Below are 21,100 nucleotides of genomic sequence, written 5' to 3'. Positions count from 1 at the left end.
GGAAACCCAACAAGCTGCTTAATACCATGGGTCGTTTTAACATTTTCTTCACAGGATGTTGCAGGATTCGAACCTACCACTAAACATTCCCACGTTACGCTTGCAGTGTTGCAACATCGTCCAAGTTTCACAGCTGAAGCAGCGGTTCACCATGAAGCGGAAATCAGACTCGAGTCGCCTACTGAAACTGAGGAACTTCCACGAAGACGTGATGATATCTGACTTATCACAGGACGTCAGCAATCAGGCCTGATGTGACGCTCGGCAGATGTAAATTAGTGTATTTCTGGAACCGAGGCTCACAGTCTGACTCCCAATGAGGTTTCAATTTACACCAAAGTTGTTATTTAACAAAAGTATTGGGACATCTGACCATGAACTTGTTGGACATCCCATTCCAAACCCCCCGCCATGTCTTATAACTTCATAATTATACTTGGCCCTCGGTTGGCCTCCCCATCTAAGACTCCAGACCAACAACATGGGTGTTGAAACCTTGACCTTCTAAGGGGGCTGGTGGTAGCCTAATGGGTAGAGCTTTGGACTATCAAACTAAAGGTTGAGAGTTCGAATCCCAGCCATTCTGCCACTGTTGGGCCCTTGAGCAAGGCGCTTAACCCATTCTGTGCAACTCTTTGTACGTGATAGGTCTGGCTTTGGTAGTCCACCACTGATGGGTGAAAAGAAGCAGCCTACGCTACAGCTGAGGAACTGTAAGTGGAAATTGGCAATGACTAAATTGGGAAAAAAGGGAGGACACCCTAACACCCCCCCATAAATAAATAAATAAATAAATACATGTACATTTTTGGCATTTATTAGACGCTTATAACCAGAGCGACTTACAGTATACAGTACTAAGCAATTAAGGGTTAAGGGCACAACAGTGATTACCTGGCAGTGGTGGGCTTTGAACCAGCAACCTTCTGATTACAAGTCCAGTACCTTAACCACTAGGCTTAACTTTTGGCAGCATCGTGGTTACATTTTGTCCCATAATTCTAAGGCGGTATTTGCCTTGTGGTTAAGATACTGGACTAGTAATCATAAGGTTGCTGGTTCAAGCCCCACCAGTGCCAGGTTGCCCCTGTTGGACCCTTGAGCAAGGCCCTTAACCCTCAATTGCTTAGTACTGTAAGTCACTTTGAATAAAAGCCGGACGCTCCTGCCCAAAGGGTAATGATGGTCTCGCTGTATGTGGACCCCTCCTAATTATTGACCTCATGTACTTCAGCCACATTGATAATTACCTATTCAAATGTGCCGGACAGTTTAGGGAAGACCTTTTCCTGTTCCAGTATGGCCGTACCACTGTACACAAACCAAGGTCCGTAAAGACGTGGTTTGAGAAGCTTGCTGTGGAGAAACGCTGGACATCAACCGCAGTGAACGACTTTGGGATGCATTGGAACATCAGCACCTCACGAAAGCTTTTAAACTGGCCAGTCAGACGTCAACACGAACCAGAGAACGACCTCCACGCTTCGTCTGCACCTCCAGCGCTGTGTGGTGACGGAAAACCCTCACAATGGACGTCCTTTCATGGCCCTCGGTGCTCCGGAGGGCTGAAGAATGCAGAGTGGGTGAAAGTGCAACAGCTGTGAGGTTCAACATCTGTAACGTTCAGTTCAGCTCAGCTCAGTTCAGACGTTGAGGAAGGAAATGACAACATCTGAGCTGTGGATGTGAATCAGTCGTGAGATCAGACTGAGCTGCGCGCCTGATCGGATACGAAGCGCCCAGCGTCCGCGGGGAGGATCGGACAGAGCCGAGAGGGACCGGATCGGGAGGGGGTCTCACTGCACAGGTAAGCACATGTCAGGCTCTCAGACAATCACAGGAAACTAGCGAGTAAATACGTGAACAAATGCAATAAAACTGGCGCACTCTCTAGGAGTGTTCCTTCCTGCACCAAGTGCTTACAGGTAGTCCTGGTCCCACTGAGATCCTGACCAGTCTAGGGTCCAGTTTTCTGTTTACTGTTGACCTGTTGATTTGTCTTGTAAGCTGTCTATCCAATCTGTCTGGCAAAAACCTTTCCATCCCTTTTGGTCTTGGACTGTGTGTCCATTTGTCCTTCTGTCTTCATGTCTCCCTGTCCAACTATGTGTCCATTTTTGTCTGTAAAATTGTCCATCTGTCCCCCTGACCAACCATGTGTCCAGCTATCTGTCCTTGTCTGTATATTCATCTGTCTGTCCCCCTGTCCAACTATGTGTCCATCCTTCCATCCTTGTCTGTATACATGTCTGTCTGTCCCCCTGCCCAACAGTGTGTCCATTGTATCTTGTATGTGTATATATTTGTCCATTCAATGCTGTGTCCAAATACATGTCCATCTCAGTCTTTATGTGTTTGTCAGTCCGTCCCTGGTCAAACTACCTGTCCATTCTTCTACCTGTGACCGTCTGTCTTTGCGTCCATACTTCTGTCTTTGTCCAACTGCTTTTATTGTCTGTTCAATTATCTGTCCACTATCCACTATCTATTTTTGTTTGTCTCTCTGTCTGACCTTTTTTTTTAGCTGTCTGTCTCACTGCACAACCCCTCTGTCCCTTCTGTCTTGGTCTGTGTATCTATTTGTCTGTCCATTTCTCTGTCCAACTACTTGTCCATTATTATGTCTCATTGTCCAGCTACCTGTCCATCCTTCTGTCCCTGTCTGTCTGTCTTCCCGTCCATCCGTCCTGCTGTCCATCACACCGTCATGCATCCTTAAGGTCATTCTGTCTGTACCATGAATCACCGAATCAGTGAATCACTGAGTCACTGAATCACAACATACTGTATCTTGTTCATGTTAAGTGCGAACGTGAACGTTACATCTTGGCTGAAGGTTCAGGACGTTCCCTCAGAACAGAAACTCCTCACCGAGCTGAATATTCTGTGGGAGTGTCCTTCACCGCGGTGTTATCAGGAAGCACAAGCGCTGGGCGGCGTTTGTTTACGCCGTCACTGCATACCTGCACCGAGAGGCGTGTTATGACAAGGCCGTGCTGAGCTCTTCACTTCCTCGTAGGCAGATCGCTGGAGTCTCGGGCGTGGCTTGGAATTCAGGTGACCCATAAAGGGCCGAGCTGAGGACGGGAGGAAGATCTAGTGTTTCAGTGGACATGTGTACACCAGCGATGGCAGATGTCAACCTCCTGCCGTGGCTCCTGCTCCTCTCTGTGTGGACCGGACAGTCAGGTAAGACACTGGATACCCAGTGAGATCAACAAACTGGTTTATTTATCACCTGCTGCTGCTGTAGCTGGTTTATTTATGGGTTTGTTTACCAGGAGGTTGTTTAGTTTGGAACTTGATGGTCTGAATGATGAATGTCTGGCAGTTGCTTTGATGTGAGCTTTTATTGTTAATTTAATGGAGCAGTTGAATGATTTTTGGATTATTCTGGATCTAAGTGTGTGGAAGACGGACCAATCCAAAACCACGAGTGTCTGTGGCTATACACACAATCTGTGGGAATTTGTGCCCTCCAGTCAAAGCGTGTCCCTCACAGGTGTATGTAAACTTTTGACCACGTTCACACTTGGGTTTTGGCGTCCGGGCCCACGGTTTACACGGTTCGAACGGGAAATGAAATATTCATCACGTGTTAGTCAACTGACCACCTCATTTCGTTCCACCTCCTGGCCGTCGTACCTGAGTAAACAAGATAATCCGTTATCAGTCTGGACTACCAAGCAGGAAAACAGTGACACGCCCTTTTTTTACCTGCAATAAATCTGAAACAGTTTCACCATGCGAGTGTTTACGACCTTAAAAACACTCACGGCTTCAGCTGACTGACCTTATATGGCCAGAGCAACTAACTGAGTTCCTTGAGGGCCGAACAGCGGGTGCCTGGAATGCAGACGACAACAAGTGGAGGTTTAATGCAATGCGAGGGATTGGTGAGACTTTACAGGAGAGGTTGGTGTAAGGAACACTCCTGGACCCTTGAGCAACTGATAGAGAATACACTACATGGACAAAAGTATTGGGACACCTTATCTAATTATTCATTTCAGATATTTTATTTACATTACATTTACATTTTTTGCATTTAGCAGACGCCTTTAAACAAAGCGACTTACAGTACCGTGACAGTATACAGTCTGAGCAATTGAGGCTTAAGGGCCTTGCTCAAGGGCCCAACAGCAGCAACCTGACAGTGATGGGGCTTGAACCAGCGACCTTCTGATTACTAGTCCAGTACCTTAACCACTAGGCTACAACTGGCTACACCCATTTACTATCTACACCATTGCGAACAGCTCTGCATCTCTGCCCTACTAAACACATCTGAGACGAACCGGAACATCTACTGTGACCCAGGATATATTATAGTTCCTCTTTTTGACTAATTCGGCCAAAGTTCCTTTAACCTCATCACATCTGAACAGTTTTGGGATGAATTGGGACGTCTGTTGAGAGCCAGGCTTTGCAACAAGCATCGGAACCTGACCTGGCAGACGCTCGTTGGACTAAATGGGCAAAAATTCCCACAGACATGCTCCAAAATCTTATTTATGAAGAAGAAGTGCCTACGGAATGTAAACGTCCAACAAACTCAGGTGTCCGTATACTTTTGGCTGTGTAGAGTGCCGTTTAACATCCTTATTTGGATCCGGGAATTAAACTCTACCTCACAGTCTGCACTCCAGAACTGACCGAACCTGGTGATCCGTGGAAGGAGCTCGTCTTCATTCTGGCATTTGCACCATAGGGTGCGCCTGAGGCCGCGACCATACGAAGCTACGACTGGAACTAATGGGTTCCAAGAAGTCTCTTACAAGACTTTGAAGTGTGTCTGTGGGAATTTGTGCAAAAGCCTCAGGCGATGTTCCAGTTCATTCCAGAGCTGTTGGGTGGGGCTGAGGTCACTGCAGGACACTGGAGTTGCTCATCAAGGAACAGGAAAGGGCCTTCCCTAGACTGTTGCTGCATGTTAGAGGCATATAATTCCCTCTTTATAACTGATTTATTACACCTGGCTGAAAAACATGAATTCATAATAAGAACGGGTGTCCTAATACTTTTGTCCATGTAGTGTATTTTTTCAGTTGCTCAGGGGTCCAGGGTTTGTGTTCCTTACACCAAGCTTCCAAAACGTCTCCTGTAAAGTCTATCAATCCCCCTGAATTAAGCTTCCACTTCCTTGTAAGACCGATGCGTCTGCATTTCAGGAACCTGCTCTTTGGCCCTCGCGGATCTCCGTTAGTTGCTCTGGGTTGCAGATCGAAACCCGATTGTTCTCGATCACCGAATGAAGGAAGTTCAAACACAAGCCGATAAATCAAACCTCCAGCACATAAACGACCGTAGTTAAACATTTCCCAGCATTAACCACAAGTACGCAGCGTGGTCAAAAGTATGCGGACGCCCTCCTGTACCAGTGTACACAGAAAGTCTGCGAAACATGAAGATCAAAGCAAACTTCAGAGGCACTTTGAGGAACACGTTCTAGGAAGAACACGGAGTGCTCAGGACTGATCTCTGATCTCTTCAGGAGTGAGCGTCCTGCCAAGATCACAACAAAAACACGGCACTGTTACTTCAGGTAAAAAAGAACGCCTCACATTCTCACATTCCAAAAAAGGGGCGTCGCCACAGCACCTCGTTCTGGTCCTCATACCACACTCGGCGTCTGTGGACCTGCACCGATGAGCGCACCTCCTAATGGCTAGATAGTTTCCATCTTCCTTTTTCTTCTCACAGACAGTCAATCGTAAAAGTGTGTACGCCCTACCGGACGATAGCACTGCCACCTGAGATTCGAATAACTTGAGCGCTAACTGTTCTTCTCCACTGCAGGTTCTACAGGTTCCTTCACCCTGGACGGAGTGAAGGTCTCCGAGGTGGTTCGACCAATCAGACTGCACGACCTTCATAAGAGAGATATAGAGGTGAGATGGCCTGGCTCACAATCAGCATTCCGATTCATCCTAAAGACGTGTAATGGGTTGGGGTCAGGACCCACCGCAGCAAACTGGAAACTTAATAAAAAATATAGGGTGTCCACATACTTTTGGTCTTAACTTTTAGTCCTCATTGCAAGTTTTGACCTTTTTCTTTTGTCTTTTTAGTCCTCCAGGCCTCAGAAGGTGAAATATGCCATGACGCTGGGGGGCAAAGACATCGAAATGCATCTAGAGAAGAACGAGTAAGTATGATCGCTCATTTATAGAGTATAAAAAATACCTCCTTGTTTCTACACTCACTGTCCATTTTATCAGCTCCACTCACCATATAGAAGCACTTTGTAGTGCTACAATTACTGACTGTAGTCCATCTGTTTCTCTGCATGCTTTGTTAGCCTCCTTTCATCCTGTTCTTCAATGGTCAGGACCCCCACAGAGCAGGTATTATTTAGGTGGTGGATCATTCTCAGCACTGCAGTGACACTGACATGGTGATCTGACTGTGGTGGTCCTGTGGGGGTCCTGACCATTGAAGAACAGCATGAAAGGGGGCTAACAAAGCATGTAGAGAAACAGATAGACTACAGTCAGTAATTGTATTGTATTGGTGTATTTTCCCATAGTTGCCCAATAAGCTCAGCGTCAGGTGTCCAAATACTTAAGTATATAATGTGTTTAAACAAATCCTGCGGTATCGAGTCCGGAAGTGAGAATATGTCGCAACTCGGGGGTTGTTTCGTTTCCTCAACCACTTACTGCTGAACATCATTTATGACACAAGACACTGCGGTTGTTTCTGCCTCAAAAGAGCTGAACAGAGTCGGATTTTTAGGGAAAAATGTTTTGTGTTTTTATTTTATAACCTGTAGTGAAAAATCAAAGATAATCGTGATAATTCAGAGGCAGCCGCTGTCCTGTTGAGGTGCTAAAACAAGTAGCAGGGCATAGTGTAACCCACTGTGAGAATCCACCGCTGGCTGGTGTAAAGAACTATTCAGAGGGGTGGACGCTGGTCATGTCATTGGTCCATTTGTTCAAGGCTTTTGCTCATGGTACCACACCACGTAAACCTTTTGGTTGCTTTGATCCTATACTGGGACCTTTGGTTCTGAAACTGGTGCATTTGGTAAAAGATCTGAGCAGAATTGAACCCTTGGTATTCGAATACTGCTTTTGGAACAGAACCCAAAGTCTGTGATTCCATTAGGATCTTGGGTGCTAAAGGTGGTGCTTTAGAATGAATGTTAAATTCTTAAGTGTGAGCTTTTGGTAGTGGAACTGGAGAAAAACACCTGGCCTGGGTTCTGTGGTACTTGCTTCTCCTAGAGCAGTGGTTCTCAAACTGTGGTACGCGTACCACTGGTGGTACGTGAAGCAGCACGAGGTGGTACGCCAGATAATCTCGGAAAAGTGCACCGAAAAAAAAAATTATAATAATAATAAATAAAAAATAACAAAATGTGTAAATTACTAATAAAATTCTTATAATTCTGTTTTAATAAAATCAGTTGAATTAAAACAAATCGTATTAAAACTAATGTGTTATTTAAAATATTCGGGGCTACGCAGACACCGTACTTCATTACGTCTATACTTCACGTTCGCGGTTTCCATCTGGAAATTTCCGAAACGGTATCAGTAAAGTTATCAGTAAAGTTATCAGTAAATCTCTCGCTTTTATCAGATCAGATCTGCGTTTGAAGCTCACTGATCTCGTTCCTGGCTGCTCCGCTAAACAGACGCATCCCATTAACTCACATGCCGATTCTATTGAACGGATCTTTGAAATGAACGAAAGGAGCCGAGTCTTTTATTTCTGCACAATTCTTATCGGCTGTAATCCACCCATTCAGCTTCCATCAGTAAAGGGGAATTAATCGTAAATCGTAATAAAGGCTGTGTATTGTCGATATTCAAATCCGAAACACTTTCAGTATTGCGGAGAACGAGACACACACACACACACACACACACAGAGAGAGAGAAAGAGAGAGAGAGAGAGAGAGAGAGAGAGAGAGAGAGAGAGAGAGAGATAGTAGTATAATTACAAATAATTGAGAAATAAACTATGAACTTGTTTAATTCTGTTAAATCTGATTATTTCATTGTGCTTATGTTTTAAAGCAGAAACAAACACAGTCACATCTCTGTACAAGAGAGGATTTTTCTGAAACTTAATGAAATGCAACCACAGTCTGTCTCTTCCCTGTAGTTTTTTTGCTTTTTGAAATGAATCTTTCTCATTTAAGTGATGTTTGAATTAGGCCTACATTTAATGCAAATTTGATGTTAATATCGAGGGTGTCTTATAGTTTACCTAGTAGCGTGAAGTCACTTTTTGAACGGCTCCTTGAAAGGAAAAAAAAGATCCAGCTCCCGTCAAGAAGCCATAATTCCCATCACTAATATATATATATATATATACACACACCTAATTAATGTGAGCCTTATGTGGTTCTGTGATGAGAAACATAGGTGGTACTTGGAAGTTTCGATTTGATAATGGGTGGTACTCGGTCTAAAAGGTTTGAGAACCACTGTCCTAGAGTAATAACTAAAGAGCTCCTTGGGTCGATAGATGGATCCATTTCTCTAACATTTGTACCTTTGTTGGATTCCACAGTGATTTCTTAACGAACGACTACACCGAAACGTTTTATCTGGATGATGGAACTCCTGTGACAACCAAACCTGATGAGCTGGTACGAGAACTTCCTGCATTCATGACATTTTCCCCAACACACAGCTTCATTAATCTGACAAGGAAATGTCTTGCTGTTTTAGGATCTCTGCTACTATCATGGAAGGATTGCGAACGAAAGCAGCTCAATGGTCAGCGTGAGCACCTGCGATGGGTTACGGTACGTTCACGAGATGTTTCTTCTCTACAGGACATCATTGTGTGTTTACTGGAAGTTCTCAGTTCCAGGGATTAAGTGACGTCGCGTGTATATACAGGGCCTTTTATGGTAAAGGGCAAAACAAGACAAGACCAATGACCATAACACACTACACAAGAACAAAACCAGATCCAACTTCAACCAAGATGAGAGAACAAGACCCAACTAAAAGCAATAATCAGACCAAGACTTTTTATGGTAAAAGGCAGGACAAGACAGGAACCAAAAGACCAAAGACCAAAATGTCAACCAAGACCAAGACAAGAAACCAAAACTAGATCCCATTTAAACCAAGACAAGAACAAGAACCCACACCAACCAAAACCAATAATGAGACCAAGACAAGACCAAGACTTTTTAATGGTAAAAAGCAAGACATGACAAAGGACCATATCAACCAAAACCAAACCAAAAAAAGAATCCATGTGAACCAAGACCAGAAAACCAATAACAAACTACACAAAGACAAAACCAGGTCCCATTTAAACCAAGACCAAGACTCATACCAACCCACACCAACAATCAGACCAATCAGACTAAAGACAAAACCAAGGACCAAACCAACCAAAACCAAGATGACCAAGACCAAAACAAGAACCCATATTATCCAAGATTAAGACAAGACCAGAACCCATGACAAACTACACAAAGACAAAACCTGTTATCATTTTACCTGAGACCAAGACAAGAACAAGAACCCACACCAACCAAAACTAATAATGAGACCAAGACTGAGATCAGTTCCTATACCAAGCTAAACCAGGACAGAAACAGGGCCTATACTAGCCAATACCCAAACTTTTACTGGTCAAAATCAAAAACCAAGACTGCTGCAGAATAAACATGATCTGTCTTTAAGCATTTTTATTAAGTCATCACCACCCCAAAACTACAACAATAAAAAACTATTTGATGTTACAGGTTTGAAAAGTGACCATTCCAGAGCGAGAACTGATTTAGGCTGCGTCCCAAACTGGTCACTATTAGTCAAAACTAGTTAACCTCATTATTTAGTCCCTTATGTGTGGTTTAGTTCAGCCAGCTACTTTTTAAACCCAGTTGATGCGACTGGACCCGGGATTCCGCTCATCCCACAGCACGTTGTTTTCCAGGGGCTACATCCAGACGGCGGAACAGAGGTTCCTCATTGAGCCTCTATCTGAGGACGGCGACCACGCGGTGCTGAAGTACGAGGACGTGAACGGAACTCCAGCTGTGTGTGGGGTCACCAACACCACCTGGGACCTGACGGTTGAGGATCTTCCTCGAATCAGCAAGTCCAGATCTCGCGCTTCAGTAAGAAAACTTTGATATTGCTGATAAATTGTGTAAAGTGTATATGGCCAAAAGTATGTGGACACCCGTCCTTATAACAAGTCCAAGTTTGACAAAATGTACTAAAACAAATGTCCTAATCCATTGTTCTTTTTCCCATGATCAGGGGCCGACTATGCTTCAGCGGAACAAGTACAACGAACTGTTCCTTGTAGCCGATAACAGAATGGTACGTAATCGCCTGAAATACGATCCGCACCCACTCAAATTTCCTTTAATCTGGTGCTAAATTCCACCTGTGGCTGAAACTCTGGTCCAGTGGGTGAATAAAAAACAATAGTGGAACCACAATGGAGGCCACGTTAATGCTGCTAATGACCTATTACATCACATTTTTCACACATGATGATTAGCGGTAAATGAAGCTGGGTTTTAATGCCCAGTGGCGCAACTGGCTGCTCGAGCGTCAAACAGTCATGGACAATTTTAAAGTTGTGGTTAAATGTGAGAATGATTAACCACACGGCACTTCGGTATCAGGAAATAAACCGCCGCTAGTTCAGCACGTTGTGGTTTAATCGTCAGGTTTCAGTGAACTCTGGATCACCTCCTGTTTCTGTTCCGACAGTTTCTGAAAATGGACAGCGACGTCAACAAAGTGAGAAACAGAATCTTCGAGATCGTCAACTTTGTCAACCTGGTGAGTCACAAAGCTCATGTTCAAACATCTACTCGTGATTCCAGTTAAGAGTCCGAGATTATTAATAAAAGTAAAAACGTCAACACGAAAAGTGAGAGAAACCAAAGTTAGCCAATCGTTGTTCATGCTGCCGCCCAGCCCAGTCGGAAAGGCAGAGCTGAGATTCGATACGATGTATTCGAGACCCCAACTCTGGTGTGCAAGCGTACTTTACCGCTGCGCCACCTGAGCGGCTGACAAAATCCAACATTTGAAAAAGTTGCAGGGACAAAGGTTTAGGGGACAAGCTAAGTATTTCAAAAGTAAATGTGGGGACAAAACTGAGCCTTTGAAAAAGTTGCAGGGACAAGATTAAGCATTTCAAAACACATTGTGGGGACAAAACCAAACCTAAATGTGGGGACAAAACTGAGCCTTTGGAAAAGTTGCGGGGACAAAGAAGATCATTTTAGTTCTGAGGACAAAATCTAACATGTGAAAAAGTTGCAGAGACAATTAAAAAAATACGTTCAGGGGACAAAACCAAACCCCTCAAAAGTGAGGGAAACCAAACCCTTTATTTACAAAATGTTCAGGGGACAAACTAAGGATTTCAAGAATAAATGTGGGGACAAAACTGAACCTTTGGAAAAGTTGCAGGGACAAAAAAATCATTTTAGTTCTGGGGACAAAATCCAACATTTGAAAAAGCTGTGTGGCCAAAATTAAGCATAAAAAAACCACATTGTGGGACAAACACCAACACATGAAAAGGCTGCAGGGACAAAATGGGCCATTAAAAAAAAAATGTTCTGGGGACAAAATTAATTGTCTGAAAAATGCTGAGGGGACAAAACCAAACCCATCATTTAAACAGTTAAACAGTTAAAGTTGCCGGGACAAAATGGACTGAACATGAAGATGATTCACGGTGTGAAACAAATCCCAGTCTTGATGTCTGCTTAGCAATTAATCCTCCGAGCTAACGCGAGTCCCTCCACAGGTGTACAAGCCGCTGAACACCTTCATCGCCGTGACCGGACTGGAGGTGTGGACGGACGCCGACAAGATTCTGGTGACGCCGCCGGCCGGCGAGACGCTGGACAAGTTCACCAAGTACAGGAACGAAAATCTGATGAAGAGGAAGAAGCACGACAACGCTCACCTGCTGACGTTAGTAATGTGCAGTATCACATGACTGAGGATGAATGAGAAGGCCAGGCTCACGGTCGGCATCCCCGTTCATCCCAGATCTGTGTGGACCCTTCAGATGTCAATCGTGAGCCTGGCCTTCTAAAACACCCAGGCTCAATATTTAAGAATGATGTCCATATACTTTTGAAACGTATGGAAAATAATCATGTTCCTTGCTGTCAATGTTTCAGTGGGATCGATTTCGAGGGTGCCACCGTGGGCCTGGCGTTTATCGGCACCCTGTGTACGGGCCATTCAACTGGCGTCATTCAGGTACCGTAATCCCAGAAAGCTTCTCCATCTCATCCTGTTTGTGTGATCAGATCTCACGTTGGTAGCAGAAGTGCCAGTACAGCTTGTTCATGCCAACGTCTACATGCAACTTCCTGTATTGGTTAAAAACACGTTACACCACGACAGTGCCGTTTAATTTAACGGATGTTGTGGCTTAAAATCAATTCCTCTGCAACTTCTGGAAACCTAGTATGGTGTGTTTAATGGTGCTTTGGCTTAATTATAATGGCAGTGCAATAAACCATCATTTGGACTCTATATGGCCAAAAGTATTTGGACACCGGACTGTCAGCTTGTCTTCTAGCTGTTTTATCCCAGTCATCCTGTGCAGACCAAATTTGAAGTTGTCCACCCTTAGACGGATTGAATACCAGGAGGAAAGCCATGTGGACACGCCAAACTCCTTACTGAGGAGGACTTATGCTGCCGTATGCCATTAGCCCTACCAGCTGTGCCATGGTGTTATCCATAGACTTTGACTTAAAGCTGCCCCTACCCCTGCACCCTCAGTCCAGCTTTTGGGGACAGAAGGAAGCTGGAAAACCTGCTGTGTGCCACTGCCGTCAGCTGTGCCATCCAGTTACTAACCGAATGTCTTTCATATGTAATTGTCTGTTTAAAGCTTCTGCCATGTTCTACAGTAATTCCAAACTCAGTGTCCACTGTTGTGCTCCTCAGAATCACAACCCTCGTGTTATAGCTGTAGGTGCCACCCTGGCTCATGAGATGGGCCACAACTTCGGTATGAACCACGATACCAGCTCGTGTGTGTGCACTGAAGCCAGCTGCATCATGGTCGGTGCCCTCAGGTAAGTGTTCAGCAATCAAGTCATCTTTGATTAGTTTACCTTTTTCCCCCCTTTTTTAATCAATACAGTCATGGCCAATTGGAGTTTATCGCTCTCTGCTGATCACTTATTTTCACCTGCCAGGGAGCGGGGTCTCATGGAGCGCAGTATCGTGTGGGGAGAGCCACGCACTGCCATCCGTGATGAGCCTCCCCCAGTGCAGACGCTTCGACTGCTCAGCAGAAGCTGCACTAGCATGAGAAATGAAGAACCCTGTTTTAGTCCTTGTGTCTCCCCAACAGGACTAGCCTGTTTATCTTTGCGTTTCTTGCGAATTTCCACCAAAAACTGTGTGAACAATAAGCATCGTTAACTCCTGTTGAGAAGTCCTGGCACTTCGGTTTCCCTCCACCTCCCAAAAATACAGAAGATGGACTGGCTGCTTTTAAATGCCCCTAGGTGTACGTAATGAAGTAAAAGACCCTGTGCCCTGGCCCGGATTTGTCCCGGTTTGCTCCCAGAGTTTCCGGGTGACACCAGACCAAGAGAATTCCTGATCAGAACTAATAAAACATATTTTGGTTTGATGGAACAGGCGATGGACTCAACACCACAATTCTTGACTTTTTGTTGCCTTCATGTCCGCAGTTACGCCATCCCACAGCACTTCAGCAGCTGCAGCATCGCCAACTTCGAAACCTACCTGAACACCCGAAACCCAGAGTGCCTGCTGAATAAACCCCAGCCCGAAGAGCTGCTCACGCTTGCCGTGTGTGGGAACGGATTCAGAGAGAAGGGAGAGAAGTGCGACTGCGGATCTGTGGAGGTATTTAGGGACTTTTCCAACTGTAGGCTGACCTCTCAGATCCCCCATCTCTAGACAGTCAGAGTTTATCACGTCCCAATCGACTTGTAGCGTCCAATGCTGATAAAACCTTGCCAACCGCGCCATACTGAGGACTTTAGCTCCCCGATCTTCTACATTTGGCCTTATGCAGCATATACACTGATCAGCCATAACATTAAAACCACCTCCTTGTTTCTACACTCACTGTCCATGTTATCAGCTTTACTTACCACTTGAGTGGATCAGACACAGCAGCGCTCCTGGAGTTTTTAAATACCGTGTCTACTCACTGTCCACTCTATTAGACACTCCTACCTAGTCGGTCCACCTTGTAGATGTAAAGTCAGAGACGATCGCTCATCTATTGCTGCTGTTTGAGTCGGTCATCTTCTAGACCTTCATCAGTGGTCACAGGACGCTGCCCACGGGGCGCTGTTGGCTGGATATATTTTTGGTTGGTGGACTATTCTCAGTCCAGCAGTGATCAGTGCTGCTGTGTCTGATCCACTCATACCAGCACAACACACACTAACACACCACCACCATGTCAGTGTCACTGCAGTGCTGAGAATCATCCAACACCTAAATAATACCTGCTCTGTGGTGGTCCTGTGGGGGTCCTGACCATTGAAGAACAGCATGAAAGGGGGTTAACAAAGCATGTAGAGAAACAGATGGACTACAGTCAGTAATTGTAGAACTACAAAGTGCTTCTATATGGTAAGTGGAGGTGGTTTTAATGTTATGGCTGATCTGTATATAGTAGAAGCTGGAAATATGTTCAACCTCCTAGCTGGGTTTGTTTGGACAGGCCAAATATGCGCTTTACTCAAGAAAGAATTTTTCCCCTGAAAAAACCAAGAAGAAGATGAGGCGTGTCCCATCATGCCTCGGAGATAAGCTAATTCAGCGTGTGGTTTAAATCAGTGTGGTTTAATGTGCAGTTTAGATCCCAGAGGGCTTAAAAAAGCGAATTGAAACAGGCTGCTAAATTTGAGAAGTGCTGATCTGGAGGATCATGTTAGTGCAATCAAAACTGTGCTGTCAAGTATCACGTCCAACAAGCTATCACGAGGGCAAAACCACAAAGAGTCTTGTCTGGTTGCTGGCCTGTTGACAAGGTCTGTTTCGCTACAGTAGACGCTCAGGTGGCGCCGTGATCTCCTAGGCTAGCTAGTCCACCACCGGGACTGAGTACAGACTACTACACTGAATACAGAACAAGCCTTGCTCAAGAGCTTAATAGTGACAGCTTGACGGTGATGCAATGTAAACCCTTGACCTTGTAATAAAAAGTCAAGAGTCTTCATCGCCAAGCCATCACCGCCCTGATGGTGCTTGCACAAATGTAAACATGACCTGACTCTTGTAAGGCTTAGTCATATTTACATTTCTGCATTAATCCCGAAGACTAGCAGTCGAGACAGAATATAATCCGAGTAACTAAGGGTTTATGACCTTGCTCCGGGGACCAACTGTCACAGTGTACCCTGGACACGTGTCAAACTCAAATCCGGCCCGCTATGTCATTTTATGTGGCCGCGAGAGCTCGCCACTAGATGGCAGCGGTTCCACATCAGCATTTAACTGAGGCAGTTTTCCAACAAGTGATGCTGAGAAATATTTACAAATCATCTCAACATGTACAAGAAAAGAAAATTGAAGCAGAAGGAAAAAAATTTTGTGCTTTAAGAAGAGAAACCGGTGCGTCTCTTGTGTTATGAGGCTGTGTCTGTGGTAATGGAGGACAATATAAATGTAGATATACATTATCAATATACAGAATAAATTTGACATTTTGACACCAAACACAGAATTTAGCCTCCCAGAAAAACAACAAATTGTCCAAGTCTTAAAAGGAGACTGCAATCACAGCAGGATACGTTACAATCGTGGGCCAAATCCGGCCCGCCGTGTCATTTTATGTGGCCGTGAGAGCTTAAAAGACGTATATTTGTCTTAAAATACGCTGTAAAATCGTACATGAACTGCATCCCGCCACTAGATGGCAGCGTTTCCACATCAGCGTTTAAATGAGGCGGTTTTCCAACAAGTGATGCTGAGAAATATTTACAAATAATCCCAAAATGTGCAATCGGCCCTTTGAGGGCCACCGTAATGCAGATGTGGCCCTCTGTGGAAATGAGTTCGACACCCCTGACCTAGGACATTCAGATAGAAGTAAATCTGAAGTCAATTCCAACTCAATTTCAGTCACTAGACTATCAGAGTAATAGAAAAGTGTGTTCCCCCGTTTCCTCACATCACACCCCTCATGCACCCGAAGTGATGTTTACTGATGGGTATCTGTCTGTATTTGGGCAGGAATGTACCAACCCATGCTGCAACGCCACCACCTGCGAATTTACTCGGGGCTCGCAGTGTGCTGAGGGAGAGTGCTGCCAGGACTGTAAGGTAAGACCACGGTTTTATCGCTCATGCCAGTAGGTGAACCATAAGAGGTTTTAACACCGATGTAAACCTCACTCGCACCCCAAAATAAAGCCAATTCTCTCGGTAGATTGTCGACGACACCCACATGTGCCGCACCAGAGTGGACGAGTGCGACCTGCCGGAATACTGCACGGGCAAATCCAACTTCTGCCCCGAGGACATGTTTGCTGTAAACGGTGGGCCATGCAAGAACGGTAAAGGTTACTGCTACAACGGGCAGTGCCCACAAAAGGAGGAGCAGTGCGTTAAAATGTGGGGTTCAGGTACGTTTCGTTTCCCAGGATGATAAATCGTCATTATTACCACACTGATTTATTAAGTTTAAAAACCAATAACTGGTGCTGATCTTAGGTGCTGTGGTGGGAAGTGACTACTGCTACAACCAGAACTCGAGGGGAACGTACTTTGCCTTCTGCTCGCGTCCCACCAACGACCAGTACATAGGGTGCCAGAAACAGTAAGACCCCAAGAATTTTGCATTAAACTCTGCTCAGTCCAGCTGAAGCTATTTCTTGCCATTCAGCCCTAATTTAATTCTATTTTTTGCTTGTAGGGACGTAATGTGCGGTAAGGTCTTCTGCGAAAACGGCCAGGGCGATCCGAACTACGGACGCCTGGTCACGTTCGGCAAATGCAAAGCCACTTTCTACGGTGACCGCGAAAACGACTTTGGCCAGGTGGACACCGGAACCAAGTGTGGTGATGGGATGGTAAGCTCTCACGCTTTATAGGAATAGTTATAACCCTAGCTTCCATACACGCCCATGTCTGTTGCATTCATGCAGCTCATCTTGACCAGAAGCCTAAAATAGGTCATTAATAAACGTTTGGTGTGTGAATGGTTTCCCTGGGTAGACCCTGGGTAGATCCTGAAGAAATCTAATACTCGGCTGTTTCTCAAATGCAGGTGTGTAGTCAGAACCAATGTGTGACCTTGGATGATGCCTACAAGGCTACCAACTGCTCAGCCAAGTGCCAAGGCAATGGGGTAAGTCTGCTGTCTACAAGTTCTTGGATCTTGAAGCCAACCCATTAATATTGAATGAGATAAATCAGACATGTTGGAGTGAAAAGACACTGTCTGGGAACTGGAACCACAGCCAGGCAGTAAACAATGGCATTCTTAATATACCTTGCTCAAGAGCCTAGACGTGAGATACAGCACCCATGGCTATGGTCATGACAATGACGACTATATTGTGTGGCTCTTTCAGGTCTGCAATCACAAGCTGGAATGTAGCTGTGAGCCTGGTTGGCTCCCACCTGACTGCAAGAGACCATCTAATTCTGCCAACCTGCCACCTATTGGTACGTAATACCTTTTTTTATTTATTAATATTGTAGACTCTAGGTACAGAAACATCTAGATACCCATCTCTCTACCAGTCTACAGAAGATACCAGTCAAATTGCAGTCCCATAAAAGCTATAGTTCGTAGCTTCAGATACCATAACAGAGTTCTAAGGTCTTAGTTGTGTTGGCAATCAAAGTGCAACCCACATCAGCCATAACATTAAACATTAAAGCCACCTACTTGTTTCTACACTCACTGTCCATTTTATCAGCTCCACTTACCATATAGAAGCACTTTGTAGTTCTACAATTACTGACTGTGGTCCATCTGTTTCTCTGCATGCTTTGTTAGCCCCCTTTCATGTTGTTCTTCAAAGGTCAGGACCCCCACAGGACCACCACAGAGCAGGTATTATTTAGGTGGTGGATCATTCTCAGCACTGCAATGACACTGACATGGTGGTGGTGTGTTAGTGTGTGTTGTGCTGGTATGAGTGGATCAGACACAGCAGCGCTCCTGGAGTTTTTAAATACCGTGTCCACTCACTGTCCACTCTATTAGACACTCCTACCTAGTCGGTCCACCTTGTAGATGTAAAGTCAGAGACGATCGCTCATCTATTGCTGCTGTTTGAGTCGGTCATCTTCTAGACCTTCATCAGTGGTCACAGGATGCTGCCCACGGGGCGCTGTTGGCTGGATGTTTTTGGTTGGTGGACTATTCTCAGTCCAGCAGTGACAGTGAGGTGTTTAAAAACTCATACTCATCCACCACCTAAATAATACCTGCTCTGTGGGGGTCCTGACCATTGAACAACAGCATGAAAGGAGCCAACAAATAATGTAGAGAACCAGATGGACTACAGTCAGTAATTGTAGAACTACAAAGTGCTTCTATATGGTAAGTGGAGCTGATAAAATGGACAGTGAGTGTAGAAACAAGGAGGTGGTTTTAATGTTATGGTTGATCGTTGTATATACTACAGTAAACCCCAGTTCTAGTCTCAGATACCAAACAGATCAGTCTGGATGAGTCTGAAACAGAGATCCACGTGGATGAAATTGCACCTTTCAACCCTTGTCTTTCCTTTAGGTATTATTATAGGCATCAGCATGGGGATCTGCATCCTAATAGGAGCTTTTCTAGTTGGATTCGGCATCTTTTTAATGAAGCGCCGAAAGAGTCGCCCACAGCAAACTTGGTACGCATGAATACGCCCATCTGCATTTTTTTTTTAACATCCAGGACGATGCCATGCATTTCATTTGAATTGTAAAACACGTATTCTTGTTCTTCAGGATTCAGAGCCAGGTTCCAGCCCCCGTCACGAGCGCTCAGTTCAGCCAGCCGAGAGCAAACCCTCACCAGCAGAGCACCTTCACGGTAACTCTAAACCTCACTTCTCTTTGTAATCTTTGTAATGTGTAACTTATTCATGTTTCTGTTATAAGAGAGTAATAATTTACATTAACAGTGATGTATTGTTCTTCAGGGAATTCGCCCCAAAGGTCCGCCACCACCACCTCCTGCTAAAGCATCCGCCCCACCCAAAACCCTGCACACTGACTTCAGAACAGCCCAAAAGGTATCACCTGTTTTACGAATGATCACATGCTGGTGGTGTTGACTAGAATTAATCATTCAGCAAACATGCTACAACACACAATGTTAAAAATAAACATACAGCAACCTGGATTTCTACCGTGGTGGTGTCGAAAGTTCCATAATGTCGTTTACCTTTGGGGCATGGCTTACATACTTATATACAGAGTCCACTGTATATAAACATGGCTAGCTTGACTGCACCTATTACAAAGCATTTAGAATCTTGATCTCCTGCTAAGGTTGTGGGGGAAAAAACCATGGTCATCCTGTGCTTAGAAGAAATTTGTTTAAACCATCACAAACTGGTCACACCATAGAAGCTTGAGGAACATAGTAAGCATGGTCCACAGTTTGCCATGTGCTTAGATAGGCTACCATGCATAAAGAAGGCATCTAGTAGGTCTTTTTTTGCACAATAGCCTGTGAGCCCATGATGAGTTTAAGCTCAATACCAATATCAAACGTTTACCCTAATCTGATACCAATCCTGCCATGTGTTTTTCTTCTTTTAGGCTCTTCGACCAGTTCCTCCTCTCCCAAAGGTGTGAAAATCGAACCAATTTGGGAGGGGGACGACTATACACAACCAGCACTGAACATGACTTGAAAAGGACGGATGCTAGCTTCTTCAAATCTACTGCTCTGAAGAGAGAGGCTGGATTTGACCGTATTCATTTCAATACAGTTTTATTCATTGTGCTTGCTGGAGAAAGCACTCATCCTAGACCTAGACATCCCTGTGTTCTGTTTAAAAGGCTTGATTGCCCCCCTTAACTCTTTTAAAACCAAAAATACTGAATATCTGGACCTGAAAGCATCTTGCACTGGTTTGGGCGCCAGTGGGTTGGAGCTAAACTTCATCAGAAGAATCAGTCACCAAAGTTTTTCTAATGGTGCCCTCTATAGACCGACTCATGAAGCACAGCTTACTGTTTATCAACGAACAAAGCAGAAAATGGACCAGCCTTCACCGAACACAAGCCTGGCCTGACTTACTGGATAATACCGTACTGTAAATGTTGTTATTGTTCAGTTTGGAATAGGACGTCTTGAAATTGGTGGTGAATGCCAGCTAGTTTAACAGTGAGCTCAGGGCACTAAACCCTGCTCAGCAGTATATTATTTTCATAAGATCCTTGAACTGTATATAGCTTTTTTAAATCGAATTATTTATTTTTATATGATGGAACAGTGCCATGAATAAGTGAGTAAATGGAAGTGTGAATGCTTTTAATGATTATGATGTTTTCTTACGTTACTGAATATAGGTGGTAATAAATTGCTTATTTGGTTCATATTTTGCCGTCAGTGAATCATTCATTATCAGGGTTTTTCTTATCTTACGATGGTTACAGATTAAATGCCAAACAGAGGTCGAGTTAAATCGTATACATTCAGTTTAAACGAAGCTCTGTGACGCTGTTATTTAACATTTAGGGGAAACTGAGTCTTTGCCCTAGTTACTGTTGCCTGCGGGAAAAGTTGTGACGTAATAACACAACACGATCTAAATGCACTGACCTAAAACAATAAAACTGTCCAACTTCTACAGAACATTTTTCGAAAATGGGACAAATCCAAAATCTGATTTTCACTTTCGAGTCACTTTAAATCCAAATTTCGTGTTTCAATTAAAGTGAAATAAACTGCATAGCTTATAAAATAGGTTGTTCACTGTTTAGGAATCGAATCTTTGCCCAAGGCACCTGACTGGCACAATCCATCACAGAGTGCTTGGCAAGATTCTGTTGCAGAGCAAGATTTTGACTTAAATTTGGTCATTTTGCCAGCAAAAAGGAAGAAACCTGGAACTGAAAAGTAGTCAAAAAAAAAGAAAACCTTAAATAATCCATTAATATTTATT

At 44.4% G+C, this 21,100-nt stretch overlaps 1 protein-coding gene across 1 annotated transcript; it reads left to right on the top strand.

The window, feature by feature from the left end:
* Positions 1-3,128: 3,128 nt before the first annotated feature.
* Positions 3,129-20,502, top strand: adam28 (ADAM metallopeptidase domain 28). Its single transcript, XM_063018344.1, has 22 exons — positions 3,129-3,189; positions 5,800-5,891; positions 6,072-6,148; positions 8,530-8,608; positions 8,691-8,767; positions 9,919-10,102; positions 10,248-10,310; positions 10,710-10,781; positions 11,764-11,933; positions 12,146-12,227; positions 12,927-13,057; positions 13,685-13,862; positions 16,209-16,298; positions 16,405-16,600; positions 16,689-16,794; positions 16,891-17,047; positions 17,245-17,325; positions 17,552-17,645; positions 18,724-18,832; positions 18,930-19,014; positions 19,124-19,216; positions 19,749-20,502. The coding sequence occupies exons 1-22, from the start codon at positions 3,129-3,131 to the stop codon at positions 19,782-19,784; spliced, it is 2,313 nt and encodes a 770-aa protein (XP_062874414.1). The 3' UTR covers positions 19,785-20,502.
* Positions 20,503-21,100: the final 598 nt, after the last annotated feature.

This window comes from Trichomycterus rosablanca, chromosome 21 (genome assembly GCF_030014385.1).
Source record: "Trichomycterus rosablanca isolate fTriRos1 chromosome 21, fTriRos1.hap1, whole genome shotgun sequence".
Lineage (NCBI taxonomy): Eukaryota > Metazoa > Chordata > Actinopteri > Siluriformes > Trichomycteridae > Trichomycterus > Trichomycterus rosablanca.
Note: the sequence above shows the minus strand (reverse complement) of the source record. Positions and strands in the feature narration are given on the sequence as shown.

What these genes read in the sequence shown, in the direction of transcription:
- adam28 (XM_063018344.1), top strand. Translation starts at nt 3,129, where the DNA reads ATGGCAGATGTCAACCTCCTGCCGTGGCTCCTGCTCCTCTCTGTGTGG. An exon ending in AGTGCTGCCAGGACTGTAAG is followed by an intron (nt 16,299 to 16,404) that starts GTAAGACCACGG and finishes TTCTCTCGGTAG; the next exon opens with ATTGTCGACGACACCCACAT. An exon ending in ACCAGCAGAGCACCTTCACG is followed by an intron (nt 19,015 to 19,123) that starts GTAACTCTAAAC and finishes ATTGTTCTTCAG; the next exon opens with GGAATTCGCCCCAAAGGTCC.